The 19,572-nt window shown below is 40.3% G+C and overlaps 1 protein-coding gene across 1 annotated transcript in view; it reads left to right on the top strand.

Annotated features, from left to right (window-relative positions):
• LOC116329289 (alpha-2-macroglobulin-like) overlaps window positions 1-11,135 on the top strand; it is a 30,751-nt gene extending 19,616 nt beyond the window's left edge. Inside the window, exons 21-31 of the mRNA XM_039608899.1 lie at window positions 1,640-1,761; window positions 1,833-1,884; window positions 2,095-2,178; window positions 4,489-4,665; window positions 4,916-4,991; window positions 5,932-6,088; window positions 6,368-6,442; window positions 8,641-8,803; window positions 8,874-9,061; window positions 9,266-9,326; window positions 10,997-11,135. Of these exons, the coding sequence (XP_039464833.1) occupies window positions 1,640-1,761; window positions 1,833-1,884; window positions 2,095-2,178; window positions 4,489-4,665; window positions 4,916-4,991; window positions 5,932-6,088; window positions 6,368-6,442; window positions 8,641-8,803; window positions 8,874-9,061; window positions 9,266-9,295 (1,124 nt within the window). The 3' untranslated portion in view covers window positions 9,296-9,326; window positions 10,997-11,135. The remainder of the gene's footprint in view (window positions 1-1,639; window positions 1,762-1,832; window positions 1,885-2,094; window positions 2,179-4,488; window positions 4,666-4,915; window positions 4,992-5,931; window positions 6,089-6,367; window positions 6,443-8,640; window positions 8,804-8,873; window positions 9,062-9,265; window positions 9,327-10,996) is intronic.
• The last annotated feature ends 8,437 nt before the right edge of the window (window positions 11,136-19,572 follow it).

Here is a 19,572-nt window from a genome sequence, read left to right on the forward strand (position 1 = left end):
CCGGCCTTCGCGGTTTACGTGGGTCGGGTCTTTAGAAGGTCGGGTAGACCAGAAGTGCGAGGCTGTGAAATTGGACAGTTTAGCCTTCAGATTTGCATCACTGCTGTCTCGGTGGGGTTTAATAAACTCAGCTGTGTGCTCCTTGCTATCTAAAATATAACAGGACACTGGAGTAAATTCTCGACTATCTCACATTTCTGTTCAATCAGTTTTCTGTTTGACGTTTATTCAGCTGTGTGAAAACTATAACTTTAATCTCAGCCAAACCGATTTACTCGGGAACAAATAAAACACTGAAAAAAGCCAAACAGTAACATTTTTGATTTATCTAAGTGACTTGTATATCATAATAATGGATTGGATTGCATTTATATAGCGCTTTTCTAGGCACCCAAAGCGCTTTGCAATTCCACTTTTCATTCACTCTCACATTCATACACTGGTGGAGGCAAGCTACAGTTGTAGCCACAGCTGCCCTGGGGCAGACTGACAGAAGCACCATCGGCCCCTCTGGCCAACACCAGTAGGGTAAAGTGTCTTGCCCAAGGACACAACGACCAGAACAGAGAGAGCAGGGGGATCGAACCGGCAGCCTTACGGTTACAGATGAGCTTCCCAATCCCCTGAGCCACGGTCTCTGATCATGTCTAACCTGAGTAGCCAAATCTTGGTCGCGCTTTGAATTCTGGGATACGGTGGGCCACGAAGGACACACCCGACCCATCCTTCAAATCTGGGGAAATGAAGGATGCATTTGTCGCCACATTTGGAGCAGCCTTTGAATTTGGACAGCCTTCAGCGTGTAGCTGTGACGTAATCGGCCTTCAAATGCGGCCTCAGGAGGATGTGGCCCCTGAATTGGGACACAGCTGTTGGGTCTGCAAGGTCTAGATTTCACACTTCTATCCTTCCAGTCTGAGGGTAGAAGCTGCCTCCATCCTCATGGTTTACTTAATGCAGCTGTTTTAACTAATTATAAATCATTTTGTAACCTGCCTTTCAATTCTCATCAATTATTTCCATTATGTATGCGTCCCTTAGACAGTATATATAATGATATATAATACAAAAGACTGCTTGCAGTTTCATTGCCATCCCAATGATTTATATCTTAATCGGTTAGTGAAGTCAGAAGCAACAGATGATGTATTATTGTAGGGTCTACCTTACAATATAAAGCACCTTGAGGCGACTGTTGTTGTGATTTAGCGCAGTATGAATAAAACGGAATTGAATCAGTTACTTAGCTACAGGCATGTGTTAAGGATGACCTGCAGTTTTCTAAATTGAGCCAAACTGACATTATTGTATGTGGCCCTAAAAGTGTCGTCTCTGACGAGATACTTTTTATGACTTACATTACCTCAGCCTCCAGCAGGACCCTGAAATTATTTTGGACTATTTATTTTCTACCTCATGTTTTTCACACCTGATGCTGTAAAATTTTCAGTTAGACGTTATCTTTGATTTAGAACCAACATTAAATCTAGAGATCTAGTTTTAGATCTAGTGTAATCACAGTTAACTGTCTTCTTTTGTCCCAACGCATTTCCTTCTAGTTTCTAGAAAATCTGTAAAATAACCTCAGGAAGCTTTATTTTAATGAGATAAAGAAGGTGACCTGTGTTGCTGTTGTTAGGGGCTGTGAATGTGACTGTGTCTGCTGAGGCCGTAGCGTCCCATGTGTCATGTGATAATGAGGTTGTGAGCGTACCGGACAGAGGTCGCATCGACGTTGTCACCAAATCTCTCATTGTAAAGGTCAGTACCATAAATACAAGACGAGAAAAACATTTTTAATTTTCACTCATTTTAAAGATAATTTTCTTCAGGCTGAGGGAACTGAGATGACAAAGACGTACAACGGGCTTCTTTGTCCAAAAGGTCAGTATGATTTCCATCAGTTACAAAGTTTAAATAAAGAAATGACCTAAATGCTGAAAGTTAGCAGTGGAGTGCACTGTGTACATAAAATGTACCAAATTTTCATCCAGCACTTAAACAAAATGTAATGATATGTGCTGAAGATCAGGCCACCTGGTGACTTTGAACAGTAACTCTGTTGTAAACATGACTTCCTGATTCTGTACACAGGAAACACACCGATAGAGGAAGCAGAGATACATCTGCCTGAGAATGTGATTGAAGGATCTGCCCGCACTTCTGTATCAGTCCTGGGTAAACCTCATGATTTCATCTCAATGAATTTTGATTCAGCCAAATAAAAATATGGCAAGTTAAAGCTTTGATAAAAAGACAAATAGTAAATTACTAAAACAACAGAAAATAAAAGAGACATCATGTTCAAGTAAAAGTAAAAACCGTATTCAGCTTTTAAAAGATGATTTCATTTATAAATAGAAAAAAGCGACCCACATCTTCCTGGCCTTATGTGAATTTTTTTAATTTTTTTTTTATTTAACCTTTATTTAACCAGGAATGTCCCGCTGAGATCAAAAACCTCTTTTTCAAGGGAGTCCTGGCCAAGAGGCAGCACATTTCCAAACAAATACATACGAACAAACAAAGTTAAAAATTACACAAAACAATTACACATTATTGAGGCAGTCTGTAGGCTTTAAAATAAATGGACCCCAAAAATCAAAAGGCTGGTTGTGCCATTCTTTGCAGGAAGAACTGCAGTCTAGCTTTTGTCATAAGTGTTTTTTGAAATGCTGTGGAGGAGCTTTGGCCCAGTCACACCAGAGGGTTTTCCAGCGTAATCGTTCTGGTCATGCAGAATCATGTCAGTAGGATTTAAGTCCATATTTTGACTTGGCCACTTTCAGGCGTTCTGGATCATTTTCCATCTTAATAGCACAAGTTTGAGATTCAAGGCACAAACTGATAGCTGGACATTCTCCTGGTAGAGAGTTCTTCCTCCAGGTCGTGGCATGCTACTGAAACAGCAGAGGCATGATTTAACACTGGGCACCAGCTACCTTAACCAGACTCCTCCGTCGCTAACCACCTGAACCCAATGCCCCACCCCTCCCTGCAGCTGAGCCACAGACCACCCTACGCCACATAGCCCCAGGGCATCACACTGCTACCACCACTGTTGGTATGATGTTCTTTCTATGAAATGATGCAACAAAACTCAAAACTTTTTCTCTTCAGTCCATATAATATTCTCCCAAATATCTTGTGGAGCATGGAGATGTTTTTTTGGCAAATGTGAGATAAGCTTTTGTGTTCTTTTTGGTCAGCAGTGGTTTTGTCCATGAATGCTGTTTTTGCCCCGTCTCCTTTGTAGTGTTGTATCGTAAACTCTGACCTTTACAGAGTAAGGCAAGGCCTTCAGTTCTGGGTGTTGTTGGGATTCGCTTGACTTTTTTGGTGAGTTGTAGATGTGCTTATGGATTAATGTCGGCCACATCTTTTCAAGTTTTCTCAGTTTGTGGATAATGGGTTCCAACATGGTGCACTGGCGCTCCAAAGCTGTAGAAATTGTTTTTTTAACCCTGTCCAAAGTAAGTAAGTAAGTAAAATTTTATTTATATAGCACATTTCTAGATAAAAGATCACAAAGTGCTTCACAAGGTATAAAACAAAAACAGTCCAAAGTTAATAAAATGCAATTCTAAAAAGATGTGTTTTTAGCTGTTTTTTAAAAGTAATCACTGAGTCTGCAGATCTTAAGTTCTGAGGAAGAGAGTTCCACAGTCTGGCGGCCACAGGGGCAAAAGCTCTACCACCCTTGGTTTTCAGCCTAGTATGCTGAATAACAAGTAGGCCCTGATCACAAGACCTCAGGGACCTACTAGGGGCATAGGGCTGTAAAAGTTCAATGATGTAGGCTGGTGCTTGTCCTTGAAGAGCTTTAAATGTCAGAACCAGTATCTTAAAATGGACTCTGAATTCAACGGGGAGCCAGTGCAGCTGTATAAGCAACGGTGTCACATGAGAGTATTTAGATGTTCTTGTCAGAAGCCTAGATTCCTGATAGACGATTTCACAAATGTTGAAAGAGGACCAAGAGCATTCATTATGTTAGGTAAATGTCTGTCTGGAGCACATACAAGGACTTCAGTCTTTTCTTCATTAAGTTGGAGGAAGTTGTCAGCCATCCAACCTTTGATGGTTTCTAAGCACACATTTAGAATCTGCAGCTTAGAAACTGATAGATCTCAAGACTTCTTGCCTATTTTTGAATTTTTTAAAATCATGGCAACGACGTGTTTCTTTTCGACATCTTTTAGCTTGCTTCCCTTTGTCAAACAGATTGTACTTGAGTGATTTCTTGATCCAGCAGGTGTGACCTTAATCAGGCCTGGGTCTGGTTGGTGAAATGAAACTCAGTCTTCTCAGAAATATTTGGTTAATCACAGTCAATCTACAATTTTCAGTTTGGATGTTTTTTCGCTCAGCAAATGAAATCATCATTTAAAATTGCATATTGAAATTATTCAGGTTATCTCTGCCCAATAATACAAAGTTGTTTTACTCTAGTTTTGTTAGTTTTAGTGAATCAGTGTTTTTGATCAGGTGTCATCCTCGGCCGGGCTCTGAAGAACCTGGATGGATTGCTGCAGATGCCGCATGGATGTGGGGAGCAGAACATGGCTCTCCTGGCCCCCAACATCTACATCCTCCACTACCTGAAAGGCACACAGCAGCTCACCGAAGCCATCATGGAAAAAGCTACTAACTTCCTCACCAGTGGCAAGTTTTTATTGTTTCCTCTAAGAAGGAAATCATTTTAATCACTTCAACACACACGGTTCAAGAAACAAGCCGACATGAGGCAGAATGTTAGCCACAGTTTTTGGTCAAATGTGTCATTTTCCTCATCTGTCAGCCATAGTCATAGAATTTCTCAAATCTTGATGTACACATGCAGATCCATAAACAAATGGAGTCCAATCATCACCATAGCAACAATGTCTTGATCATTGTGTCTCTGTTGTTACAGGATACCAAAGACAGCTCAACTACAAAAGTGACGACGGTGCTTACACCACATTTGGAACAGGACCAGGAAACACTTGGTGAGAACATCACTGATCAATTATGTCCTACATAAATCAGAACGGTTACACTGGTTTTTAAATATCCCACCAAACAGAAGACGTTTCTCAAAGTTAGACATGTTTATGCTATTAATATAATAGTCAACCTCTAATAATTAAAATAATTCACAATTTAGCATAATTACCTTTAGTCCTTTGACTCCCCTAACATTAAAAATAACTTTTGGTTAATACTGTGTAATTTAGTAGGGAGGAGTATTAGGGCCACAGTAAAAAAGTCAAAATTTAGAGATTAAAGTTGTAATTCTATTATTTATTTATTTATTTCAAATAAAGCCAAAATGCTATTTCGATAATAAAGTCGTAATACTGTTTTTTGTAAAAAGTCAAATTCAATTCTAAGAAAACAGTTGAAATGATTACGGTTGTTGTTTCAAACTACCACAGCTGCTATACCCTGTAGATTGTGTAGATGACTCAGTGAAATAAACCAGTCGTCTTGTGATACAGTATAGATGCTTTTTATTCCACGAGCATGTAATCATCGGTATCCTCACATGTGTCCATTACCAGCCATTTCATTATATACTAATCTCCATCTGACCACATACAGATTTCTGTACCACTTTCTGCTTTTTAATGCACTTATACTTACTGCCACACTGTTTTTATTTGCTAAAAGGGACATCGGTTCCTTCCTTGTTACTAAAACTGATTATGAAGTACGATTTCCCTAATTCAGAGGGTATAGCAACCGTGGCAGTTTGCCCTGGAACAACTGTAATCTTCTCGCTTTTTTCTCAAAATACATTTTCAAATGTAATCTTGAAATTTCAACTTTATTTTCAAAATGATCAGTATTTTTCTCTTAATGTGACTTTACATCCAAACACCAAGCCGAACATTTCCATTGTTGTAAGATGTGTAAGTGTTTTTTTTTTCTTCTTCTTTTTGCCAGGCTGACTGCGTTTGTGGTAAGAGGTTTTGCCAAAGCTCAGTCTTTCATCTATATTGATCCCAGAACGATCGACGAGTCTAAGACCTGGCTGGAACATAAACAACAAGAAACTGGCTGTTTTGAAAAGTCTGGGGAACTCTTCAACAACAGAATGAAGGTAACGTGTAGACTGTGGAAATAGCCTCCAGTGTGGAAGCACTTTAACAATTTTATTAATAATTTCATTCATACATGGAAAACAGTGTATTAAACACTGTAAAAGCATTGAACATGGACCAAGACATTCATTTTGACACTTGCTCCATAGAACTGCGAGTCACAATCCTTAATCAAAGATGATACTAAAACCATATGCAGCTGAAAATCATTTTCATGATGTCATATCCCTGAATGTTGTTGGTGCTTTGATGATGTCTATGATGCCTTCTGTTGACAGGGTGGTGTATCTGATGAAGTGACTCTCAGTGCGTACGTTACTGCTGCCTTCTTGGAAATGAATATATCCCAACATGTGAGTAGACTCAAAGAATATCGAGCTATTTAAACAAAAATTGAACATAGAGTTAGCCCTACTGAGCCATGGAGTTAAGCTTAGCCAGCAGTCTCAGTGTCTTATTTTACTGTCCCCCCTTCCCCTCTGTATTCTCTCTTTCTTTCTTTTTCTTTCTCCCTTTCAGTATAATTGTCTGTCCAATTTGTAACAACTTAAAATAAAATAAAATAAACAAACAATGATAATATAAATTAATCAAGTGGAACAATATGGCAGTGGCATATTTTCTCCACTTGAAAAAAATCCATTGGGCATCTTTCCTGGGCTTTGGACAACAATTCTGACTGCTACAGTACCAAACGGGACAGGCAAAAACAAAAAAGCAGCAGTCCCTACAGATAAGCTGGTCTCACTAACAGCCAGGATCACCAGATGACACAGCTCACCTTTGCTATTTCTTTTGGCATTTTTATATGGAGCATGCATCAAGCTATTTAAGTTTCACAGTTCCTCTGCAAGTCATTTGGTGCACGGCTGCTGACTTATTGCAGGTGCCTCGGTTGGCTCCATCGAAAATAATTTTCTGTATGTCATTCCACCCATTCCCATTTTTCCCATGTACTCTCTAAACTGTTGTGTCAAAATAAAGGCTGAAATGCCATTGATGACACGTTTTTTAAAACTTCCATAAATTTTAGTCACAATATTTCCATTGGATTCATATCAAAAACCAGCACTTGTCAAACAATTCGGGGTCTGAGTGTGCCATGATGTGTCGACCTATGGAACCAGCACCCTAGTGCAGTCTGGATCACCTCTCTGTCTCAAAAGTCCTAATCTCTAATCTTATGGGTTTTACTCAGGAAGCAGTAAAGAACTTGGGTGGAGTGTAATGGGTGAGGAGACTCTCTCAGTTCTAACTGCCTCCATCCAAATGTCTACCCTGTGTGTCTCTAATAAAAACAGGCGACCTGAGCAGCCTTGCAGGCCTGGTGTTCATTGGCCACTTCTTGACCAGTGCACTTGGTACAACTTCCCCCTAGACCACTGCACTTGGTACAACTTCCCCCTAGACCCCTGCACTTGGTATAACTTCCCCCTAGACCACTGCACTTGGTACAACTTCCCCCTAGACCCCTGCACTTGGTATAACTTCCCCCTAGACCAGTGCACTTGGTATAACTTCCCCCTAGACCAGTGCACTTGGTATAACTTCCCTCTAGACCAGTGCACTTGGTATAACTTCCCCCTAGACCAGTGCACTTGGTATAACTTCCCTCTAGACCAGTGCACTTGGTATAACTTCCCTCTAGCCCAGTGCACTTGGTATAACTTCCCCCTAGACCAGTGCACTTGGTATAACTTCCCCCTAGACCAGTGCACTTGGTATAACTTCCCCCTAGACCAGTGCACTTGGTATAACTTCCCCCTAGACCAGTGCACTTGGTATAACTTCCCTCTAGACCAGTGCACTTGGTATAACTTCCCTCTAGACCACTGCACTTGGTATAACTTCCCTCTAGACCAGTGCACTTGGTATAACTTCCCCCTAGACCAGTGCACTTTGTATAACTGTGTACAACTTCCCTCAGCTGGGACAACCACATTTACTCAGGGCCTTCTTGATGTGCTGTTCTTCTGCCTCCCTGGCCGCTGTGTCAGTGGGGATGGTGTTCGCTCTGTGTTGTAGCGTCCTGATGACACCCAGTTTGTGCTCCAGTGGATGATGAGAGTCAAACCTTAAATACTGATCCGTATGTGTAGGTTTACGGTATTCATCAGCTTTTAGATGTCCCCCATTACTGACGGAAATCTCTCGGTCTAAGAAGGCTAACCTACCACTTTTCATATCCTCCCTGGTGAATTTGATGTGTCGGTCCACCGAGTTAATGTGATCCGTGAAATGTGGTACATCCTGAGATTTGATTTTCACCCAGGTGTCATCCACATACCTGAACTCTCACCAGCAAGTACTTTTATCACCACCCAACCTGTACAGTGTTTTTTTTTATATCTCTTTGCTTGATCTATACTTTCCTGTAATTGCTTTGTTTGACGACAGCTCCCACTCTGTATTATCACACTGATGCTTTGAGTCACTAAATCAGTAATACTACCTCCTTTTGTTCTCATACTGGGTTTAATGGAAGAAGACTTCTGTTTGTGCACGTCCATTAATTTCTTTACCTGAAGTGTTTTCTTTTGATCTTTTAAAGGATCCTGTGATGAACAAGAGCCTGGCTTGTCTCAAGGAGTCTATCAGTGACCTGAGCAACACCTACACTACAGCTCTGCTGGCCTATGTGTTCACCCTGGCAGGAGACGTGGAGACCCGCGCTCACCTTCTGCAGCACTTAGACACAGTTGCAGTGAGGGAAGGTGAGTCATCCTTTAGCAGGACATCATTCAGGCTTTATTAGCATAACTGTGACTGTTATTGTGTTTGTAGGAGGTTTCCTCTACTGGTCTCAGACAGCAGCAGAAAAATCAGCCTCCCTGTCAGTGGAGATCAGTTCTTATGTGCTGTTGGCCAAACTCAGCGTCTCCCCAACTGCTGAGGATCTGGCATATGCCTCTGGTATTATGAGGTGGCTGACTGGGCAGCAGAACTATTACGGAGGCTTCTCCTCCACTCAGGTACTACACCACCTGAACAGCATGAAGCTAATGTTTGAGTTCATATACAATCTTGGACCAAATCAGAAGAAATGATCCTGAAGCTTTCATGTTGTTGCTTTTCTCTCAGATATGCAGACTTGTTTTAGCAGGCAGGGATGTTTTATTCTTTTTTTTTTTACAATATGAAATTTACTTTGGTCTAAAAATGTGTTGTTTTAACAGAACAGCCTTCTGTGCACCAACTACACGTAACAGCCTGTAAATAACAGCTCAGCTGCAGTCTGTAAGTTTCTACCTGTGATTTCTCTACTTTGTTTCTCTGAGATCATCTCTGTTAAACACATTTAACCTGTTTTAATGTTTTTTAACCAGGAAGTGAAAGTTAGAAACTCTTTTGTGAGAGTGTGTTGAAGTAACACAGGCAGTTTTACCTTAATGTCTATTACACTCAACACTATGTAATATGGAGTCCTGGAATCCCATTAAAAGCCGTCCTCAAGCAGAAGAGGAGGGCCTTCAAATCCAGAGACAAAGAGGAGTTGAAAAGGGTGCAGAGAGAGTTGAGGGGACTGATAAGGAATGGGAAGGATAGCTACAGGCAGAAGATGGAGAACCAGCTTCAGCAAAACAACGTTGGTGAAGTCTGGAGAGGCCTCAGAACCATCTCAGGCCACAAACATCAGAACTCTCTGCCTGGGAGGGATGTGAGGTGGGCAAATGAACTGAATCATTTCTTCAACAGATTTGATTCAGCCATGAGGCAGTCTCCAACATCGGCTGCAGACTCACCCACCCCACTGTTGCTGTTCCACCTCTGACACCTCAGACACTTCACACTTCCTCTATTCACCCTGCTCACTCCTCCCACCCCCAACAACAGCATCCAATACACACTCAACACAAGGCTCCAGCCTGTCTCTCTCAACCACCCAGGTTAGGAGGGAACTGAGGAGGATTAATGGCAAGAAGGCAGCGGGCCCAGATGGCATCAGCTCAAGGGTCGTCAGGTGCTGCGCGGACCAACTGTGTGGTGTGATGGAGCACCTCTTCAACCTGAGCCTGAGGCTGGGAAGAGTCGCACAGCTCTGGAAAACCTCCTGTGTTGTACCAGTGCCAAAGACTTCACGCCCCAAGGACCTCAACAGCTACAGGCCGGTGGCTCTGACATCCCACCTGATGAAGACCTGGAGCGGCTGGTCCTGGCTCAGCTTCGGCACCTGGTGAGCTCATCACTGGACCCACTTCAATTTGCCTACCAGCCTGGCATTGGAGGCGGATGATGCCGTCATTCACCTCCTACATCGTTCCCTCGCTCACCTGGAGACCGCTGGGAGCACTGTGAGAATCATGTTCTTTGATTTCTCCAGTGCCTTCAACACTATTCTTCCCTCGGTTCTGAAGGACAAGCTGGAGAACTCAGGAGTGGACCATCACCTCACTACCTGGATTCTGGACTACCTCACCGACCGACCACAGTATGTGAGGACCCACAGCACACGGTGTGGGACGGAGAGATTTGCAGGTCTTTCCACTGCTGTCAGACTCCACAACAAAGACTTTTGCAGCTGATCAAACCGTCACACGTGCAATAAGACTGCTATATGTGCAATTCTTCTTCTGAAGTTGTACTTTTGTATTTTCTTACTCAGTTGTATATAGATTGTATATATTTGTATTTCTATTTTTTCTATTGTATATATTATTCTATTCTATTCTATTTTATTCTATTGTATAGTAGTATTTGTATTGTATTTTATTGCATTCCAGTGTTTTCTAATTTCTGCTATATAACTTGCACTTTTTTCTGTAATAGTAAAACAAATTTCCCACCTGTGGGACTAATAAAGGTCATCTTATCTTATCTTATCTTATCTTATCTATCTTATCTTATCTTATCTTATCTTACAAATGACAGCTGCTGTGTATGTTAACCAAAATGAATCCATCTTGTAGGACACAGTGGTGGCTCTTCAGGCTCTGGCTCTCTACTCCACTCTGGTGTTCAGTCCTGAAGGTTGGAGCACAGTGACAGTTCAGGCTCCCAGCAGTCAGCTGACATTTGATGTCAATCAGGGCAACAAACTGCTCTACCAGGAGGAGGCGCTGCAGGACGTGTCAGGAAAATACAGGCTGGAGGTGAAGGGCACTGCATGTGCTTCAGTGCAGGTCAGTGACAGCATCATGTGACCAGTTCCTGGTTGGTGACAAACAAAGGCTTTTTTTGTCCTTATAAAATGGTAAAGAAGATTAGCATTTTCAGATGTCATAAATGTGTTTTCATTCAATTCAATTCAATTCAATTTTATTGATATAGCGCCAAATCACAAAAACAGTCGCCTCATATGTTTTATATTGTACAGTAGATCGTACAATAATAGATACAGAGAAAACCCAACAATCATATGACCCCCTGTGAGCAAGCACGCGCGACAGTCGGAAGGAAAAACTCCCTTTAACAGGAAGAAACCTAGTACAATTCTATTTTACACTAAATTAGAGAATTGAGCAAAAATTAATAAACTCACTTTCTGTCTGTATCAGAATCAGAGAAACTTTATTCATCTCAGAGGGAAACTGAGATGTGATAGCAGCAAATGCACAACAAACATCAATCACTCGTATAAAATGAGTGTAGAAACAGAGATATGACAGATAAATAATAAGATAAAAAAGATACATATAGGCATGAATATAAAAGGAAAAGTATGTGTGCAAATATATGTCGTGGTGTAGAAAAGTGACAGCAGGGTGGAGTGAGGTATGATTAATTCTGTGGACCTGACCCAAGTTTGTTTCTCAGATTTCTGTCCACTACAATATCCCGACACCTACTGATGTCACCACTCTCAGTGTGAAAGTACAACTAGAGGTCAACACCACAAGTGAATCTGCTAGACCCGTATCCTAGATTGGCCCAGCCAATTCCCAGTTTCCAACAATAGCTGCTACTACTGCAGCTACTTAGTATAATATTACTCTAATTACTCTTTCTGGGTCGTGAAATAAACTTTTTAACATATTTTCAGGCGAGAATGTAGTTGTGTAAACCTCAAATAACTTAAACATGTTATTGTTTGGCCTTTTTCAGTGTTTTTATTTGTTCGTGAGTAAATCGGTTTGGCTGAGATTAAAGTTATTAGATTAGATTAGATTAAATAAAACTTTATTAATCCTCGGGAGGGTTCCTCCGGGGTTTTTCACACAGCTGAATAAATGTCAAACAGAAAACTGATTAAACAGAAGCGTGAGATGGTCGAGAATCTACGCAAGCGTCCGGTTATATTTTTATTTTTATTTACACAGCAAGGAGCAGACGGCAGAGGTGAGCGTAATTATGAAGGCTAGACCCCCAATTTCACAGTCGCTATTTCCGGTCTACCCGGCTTCCGGAGGACCCGGCCCACTTAGACCACGAAGGTCGGGTCCTCAGGTGGACGCACCCTCTGAATTTGGACACCCCCGGAACAGGCCGGTGACATTTAACTTATTTTTTTCCGATAAGTAAACACTGTAAAAACCCCTTTGAATGTCTCCCTAATTCTGAGGTCTCAAGGTTGGCAGGTATGTGCTAGGCTTTGGCCCACATCAGTCTAAAACTGTATGTAACCATGAAAAAAAGTGTTGCCATGTCCACCAGGACAGCATAGTATAGACCAGGGGTCGGCAACCCTGGGCACGCGTGCCACAACTGATGGCACGCTCGGTGGAGCCGATGATTTTTGTAGTGGTATAAACAATGAAAGGTGGTGGATTGGCCAGATTCTGGCCGGTGTGTAAAATAACTCAGTTGTTTGGTGGTGGCTATGGCGTAGCTTCCACTGATTCAGTAACATTAGCAAGTGGTGGAGGCCAGCAGGTGGATGAGGGAAAGGGGAGGCAGGAGGAGCAGAGACCCGAGGCAGCACCGGTCCGAGTGTCAGGTGAACTGAACTGGGTAGAAGTTATGACCTGCAGTCAGTAAGCGGTTTAGATACGAGGCGACACGGAGGCGGTTGCCCGGGCGGCATCCTGGTTGTCGGTAAAAAAAAAAATTGCTCATACTCATGCTGCCCGACATCATGCCAGCGCGTATCTGGGAATAACATAGGCACCGATGGGTTTCTATGTCGCCCATTGCTGGAGATGAGGCGCCCTGGTTGCAAAGGTGTAGCCTGCTGCTTTATGACTCAGGGAGGAGGAGAGGCGGGGCGTGAGAGTTCTGTGGCTGGCTGGGCGGCGTCTAATAGCCAACTCGCAAAATAAAACTAAATAAAACAAAGGCAACAAACAAACACCAGACATTATGATACAGACTTATAATTTGCGATGTTTTCTGAAATTATACACGAAGAAGAAGTGAGCGAGAGCCTCGGTGCGCTACAGCGCTGAAGTCAAAGTAAACTTATTGTCATCTACTTCACATACAGTCCAGGATATAGAGGGGCGAGGCGACGAGGCTCCAGTTACACAACAGTGCAAGTGAAACAAACTAATAAATATAAGAAAGAGTAAGAAAATAAATATGGGGAGACCGAGGATAGATGTAACGATGGGTCAGATTGTAACACTTCCAATTTCTCCAATCAGAGACTAAGTTTCAAATGATGTGATTCATCCTGTGCATGCCCAATTCAGTTCTGCTATCACATGTGAAAAATCAGCACATTTTGTCAAACACAGACAATTTAACACTGAAAAAAGTAATTTGTATGCCAAAAAGTAAGTTTTCTACTTTATTTCAATTTCTAATAGCATTATCTGCTTTGCAGTTAAACTCATCAAACTTAAATTATGTTGCTTGTATGTCATAAGGGGATATATTCTGTGTAGGTCTTTAGTGCTAATGTTTTGCCGTTGGCTGTAATGTTAGCTAGTTCGTAGCTATAAGGAGTCTGGGTCCGGTTGTAACAGCAACAGTCTGGGTTAGTTGTAACAATAATGCAGATGTTACAACTTACCACCATTACTAACTTATATTAAACAAGTTGAGACAGCGACATCAGCAGAGAGAGAGGTTCACTAATTAAGCCTATGTATATGCGGTTAATGCCATTGGCAACACAATTCCTCCACTGTTTGTGTTCCCCACATACATTATGCGAACCACTGTGTCGAGATGGACCAGTAGGAAGTATTGGTAGTGGAAATAAATCAGGATGGGTGCAAGAAACAGATTTTCTCATCTTTCTGAAGCACTTTGCAAACCACACCAAAGGTAAGCCATGATAAAAAGTAATGGAATTGCGATGCTGGTGAACAACTACATTTTCAACTTCATTGTTATCTTCAAAGTTGGTGCAAGAGTTGTAGGTTATAATGCCCACTGAGCCAATGGTAAACTCAAGGAAGACCAACCAAAATTAATGAAATATTCAGTTGCAGAAAATTCCATAATTTGTCTTTTTGGGGGGTTGGAATATGTTCAATAAGCTAGATTTCTGCATTCTGTCACACACATAGCTACATTAATGGCTCTAAAGTGCATTCATGTGCTGCTTCCAAATAGAACACATTTCATTCATAATTTGTAAATCCAAGCCTATTATGTATTCGATATGAATCCTGGGTTGTGCGAAATCCCAGTAATACACATAGATAAAGTGAATCTGTGAACTAAGGTGCAGGTCTATTAGGTTATATTGTGGCGATCCTCGGTTGGGGATTTGTGTTCATACTGGAGTGCACAATTAAAACCAATGTAAGATGGACAAGATAATTTCAAAGCCATCAGAATTACTCAGTTTAGAAAAAAGAAAAGAGAGGAGGAGAAACGAGCCAAAAGATCCAGGTAAGCAGATGTGTCATTGGATAATGGCAGGTCATCCTGAAACAATCAGAACCAGAATACTTTATTAATCCCTAAGGAAATAATGTGAGTTACAGTTGCTCCAAGAAAATGGTAAAAATAGTAACAGTAACAGACTAAACTCAAACAATACATTATGTTACAGATTTTAATATTAATTAGTCATTGTCAATTGATTTGTCCTGTTCTCATTCTATGAGCAATTATGATGGCTGTTTGTGTGTGTGTGTGTGTGTGTCTGTGTGTGTGTTTTCTGGCGAAATTCAGTATGGTTCGACAACAGTTTTATGTTAATGTATAATCCTTAATGTGTTTATGTGTGTGTGTGTGTGTGTGTGTGTGGTGGTGGTGGTTGGGGGCGCCAGAGGAGTGTTCGCCGGGCGCCAAGCAGAGCTAGGACCGCCACTGCCTGCAGTCTATATGGGTCAGATATAAACCAAGTTTAGGTGGAGTTTATTTTCATTGTGCTGACTTTTTACAGTCAGTTACAATAACTAAATACTCGTGCTAGCTAGCATATTGAGTTTTCATCAACATTGTTGTAGTGAACTTTATTTTATTCATAAGGTTAGTTAGTTGAGTTGCCAACACGTCCCGTAAAAAGGCGGAATCGTCTCGTATTCAGAGAAAATATTCTGCGTTTCAGTATTGAGCTTAAAAGGGCGCAGTTTGTCCCGGACTTCAGCTACAATGGAAAAAGACACAAAGCTGGAGTTAATCTGCACAGCTGCCTCTTCTTCTCTCATTCTCTCCCCTCCTGTTGCTACTTCAATCATGAAACTGATCAATGATCAGCTGATCGACTTTTCTGGCGCCAAGTCCGTCATCTCTTGTTTGAGGGGGCGTTGTTAGCTTTCACATTCCGACACTTCAAAAGCTTCGGGAGCTTTCGCTCAGCACAGCATCAACCTGCGGAGATACGGATACATCCGTGAACTCAAGACAGAATTCCCAATGTGTTTTTGGGACTTTCAGGTGTATGGACCAATGTTTTATTTTTCTGATCAAACCAGAAATCTTTAATGAGCAGCTAGATTTGTCTCCCCATTAAATGGCTGAGTTAATGCCAGTTAATGCAACGCCAACTTGAGTTGGAATCCACAGCTGTGCGTGTTCATGGAGCTGCATTTTCACAGGCCGGACATCACTACACTGACAAGTTTAACTGTCTTCAGAGCATTGCAGAGCCTTATTGACAGTACTTGGCTCTACATATCTGTGTGAGCAGATTTTCTCTCACATGAAGAGTGTCTTAGCCGCTCGGGAACCTGTGTCTCTGGTGGGAGACCAAGATCACATTAACATGTGTATCCCTGTATTAACAAACATGCCATATTATTTGATTTATTTTACTTATCATTGTTGTGAGGAGACCATAAATAGCATTTGTATTTTCTGTTGTACAGTTCATTTGCTGTCATGGAGTTCTTGTTATTGATAAAAAGTCTTTTTTGTTTCGAAATATTTTGATAACTACTAAGCTGATAGCTGCCAACATCTGATAGCTGCCAACATCTGTGAACAAATATAATTCAATAAAAGTTGTTCTATATAGTATGTATTTCTGTTAATATAGGCGTTATTAAATTTATTGCTAATGCAATCATATGGCACACTGACCTCTGAGGGAAATTTTAGATGGCTTGCTCGCCATCAGAAGGTTGCCTACCCTGGTATAGACAGTATATTACTCCTTCACATAAGTGGACATTGAGTTGTTGTAACAGTAGTTCATGTTTAGAATAAAAGTCCCAGCTCACTGAGTTGATCGGGCAATAGTGCCTAAAATGTTGCATAATTTTTGCTGAGAGATCTTTTACTTTGTGGTAATCTTAGATGGTAGTTTTATGGACCAAAACCACCAGGTCATTCAGTGTTCCTTAGTACTAATGTATAAAAGACATGTTGGTGTACTATAACAAATAATGTTATTAAGTCCTTAAGTCATATTCTTTATTGTCATGACTGTATTTGAAGCTTTTTATTTTGTATGATACCTGGTTATTTATATGGAATACTAGCATGGCTGAAGTAAACTCAAAGTCTAAAATCAGTCATTTATTTAAATAATTTAACATTATATAATTCACATATAAAACCATGAATTGTAATTTTAAATGGTTTAAAAGCATGTAGAATAACATATGTAGGCAAGAATATTTCTCCTTTTGCTTTTTTATCAAAGAAGCAAAGACAAAAAAGGAAAACAAAAAAAAAGAAACAGCGCGGAGTTCACGATTGGTTGATCATCCGTCCCCACCAATGCCAAAACCAAATCTACGCCCTTGGATGGGTATGAATTATATCATATAAATAGATCTAATAAGAAGGCAGGAGGTGTGGCACTTTTGTTGATAGTGATTTGAAGTGTAAACAGGTTGAATATATGTCTGTGGCTATTGATGATTTAATGGAGTGTGTGACATGTAAAATAGAAATGGAAAGAAAAGAGTAATATAATTGTTACTTGTATGTGTATAGGAGGCCTGGGACACTGCTAGAAACATTCACAGATGTAGTAGAAGTTTTATTGAGCAAGGTAAAGGGAATTAAGACATTCTGTATTTGCGGTGATAATAATATTGATTTTTAAAAATGTCCAATCATAAGGCATCATCAGATTTTTGAGTTATTATTTGGAAGAGGGTTCTACCCTCTGATTACTAAACCTACAGCAAAATCACCAGTGTCAAATTGACACTGTGAATTAAATTTAACACTAGAAAAGTGTCTATATGTGTCCACTCTTTTGAGTGTTAAATTAACACTTTTTAAAGTGTTATATTTTTAACAATGAGCTAGTGTTATTTAACACTGCACAGAGTTAAAGTAACACTGACCAGTGTCAAAAATATTCTACACTGGTGTTAAGTGTTAAAATTAACACCCGAATAGTGTTTTGGTAGTACTTTACACTAGCCCTGGTGTTTAAAAATTCAACACTGAATAGTGTTTTATTTTCTAACACTAACACTAGTGTCAGTCAAATCATTAATACCACCAGATTACAATAAACTCCCATTAATCTGATATCTCTACTGCTACAATTAACCCCCTAACATCTACATTACAAAGAAATACAAGACATTAACGTTCCAAAATACTTTGTATTCTGATACACCACATGCAAACAAGTTATACAAAATTACAGTATGGGACAATGTACATTTTTGTCATCAGTTTTCATTTGAAAATTGCCTATCATAAGGTCTATAGTACACCAGATCATATACAGAGATCGGTGCAAAGACATCTAATCCATCCTCAATAACAAATGCATTTAAGTGATCATTGAAATATACTGTTGAAGCCTTACAAGTTAGAAGATAAGCATTGCAATCTCTAACAATTATATTGACAATCTTACTGAACAAGGCATCTCATTTTCAACACCAGAACAAACATACATCCCAACTTGATATTCTGTGCCATAGCTTTTGACCCAGGAAGTTGTAGAAACACTAGAAGAAACGTCAAACATTTTATTCAGTGCTTCACTGCCTTTTTAAACTGCTGGCCAAGACTTCATTAATGGAGCCAAACAGTAATCTTTTAAAATAAAAATTTTCAAAATGAAAAGGCTAATTGATTCTGATGTTTTTTTTTTTACTAGTGTTTTGTGATATTTTTAAAGTTCTTTACAGATCTTTTTGAAGAACTTGTGCTTTACTTCAAATCTCATGTGCACCACATATGTATGAGTGGCCCAATTTTTCTAATACAGCGTGGGTAATGGATCATTAGGTGGTGCTTTGGAATCAAATTCCGTTCTGGAAAGAGAGATTTGAAAAGCCTTGTGATGATCGGCAATCAGATGTTTCAAATAGCAAGTCATGCCGTGAGTTATAATGGGTGAGAAAAAACAATGTTCTAATTTGAACTAACAAAAGTAGCAAGTTCAATGGCCATCATTTCTGCAAGCGATATCTCCAAAAATCAATGGGCTATTCAAAAGACACCATGACTGCACAGCATTAAGCCCAAGATCTTTGCTGTTGTCATCCAGTTTTAGCCACCTGGCCTGTTCCTTCTCTGTGCATATCCGTAGTTAAAGCTTATAATTCTCTGTGACAATGAATTCAAGGATATCAAAGAGGTCTTAATCAAATACTGAAACGCACAAGCTTTAACTCATACTGCACCACTCCTCTAGTAGATCATACATAATGTCTACAGCATAGTTGTCTGAAATATGGAAAAGCTTGAAGTGAATTGAGTGAAATTTCTTTTTTACACCAAATGTTGAGGCCAAAGCAGGATTTTGTTGAATGGCACCACAGTGTTTGTAATGAAGTTCTTTGGGCGTAGTGTTAAGCCTACATGATCTTCACTAAAAACTGACTGCAACTGTCTTATCAGTTAAACAAAATCTACAACAATAGTTTGCACTAAATGATTCAACAAAACCAAAAATGCTATATAAAAGCCAAGTTGTCACCTGTAATCTGAAGAAAGCGAACCTCTCACACACAGGGTTCATCGGGTGTGAAATCCTTAATGCTTGAATTCTAATATGCGTCTTTCAAGAGTTTGAAAAATTCTTAATTTCAGATGTGGTTGCTTAAAGTGCTTGAAAATGTAACTGTATTTCATTCGCAATGGCATAACTATCTGATTGAATTGTTTTTCTTATCAGATGAAGAAATAAAATAGTCATAAAAAAGCAAAAGCAAAAGTTTCCCGCCTGGGCTGCCCTTGCGTCTGTTTCAATATACTGTTGCCCTCCCTCGGACAGTCGGGGGAT

The sequence above is a fragment of the Oreochromis aureus genome, linkage group 3, assembly GCF_013358895.1.
Source record: "Oreochromis aureus strain Israel breed Guangdong linkage group 3, ZZ_aureus, whole genome shotgun sequence".
In the NCBI taxonomy this organism is placed as follows: domain Eukaryota; kingdom Metazoa; phylum Chordata; class Actinopteri; order Cichliformes; family Cichlidae; genus Oreochromis; species Oreochromis aureus.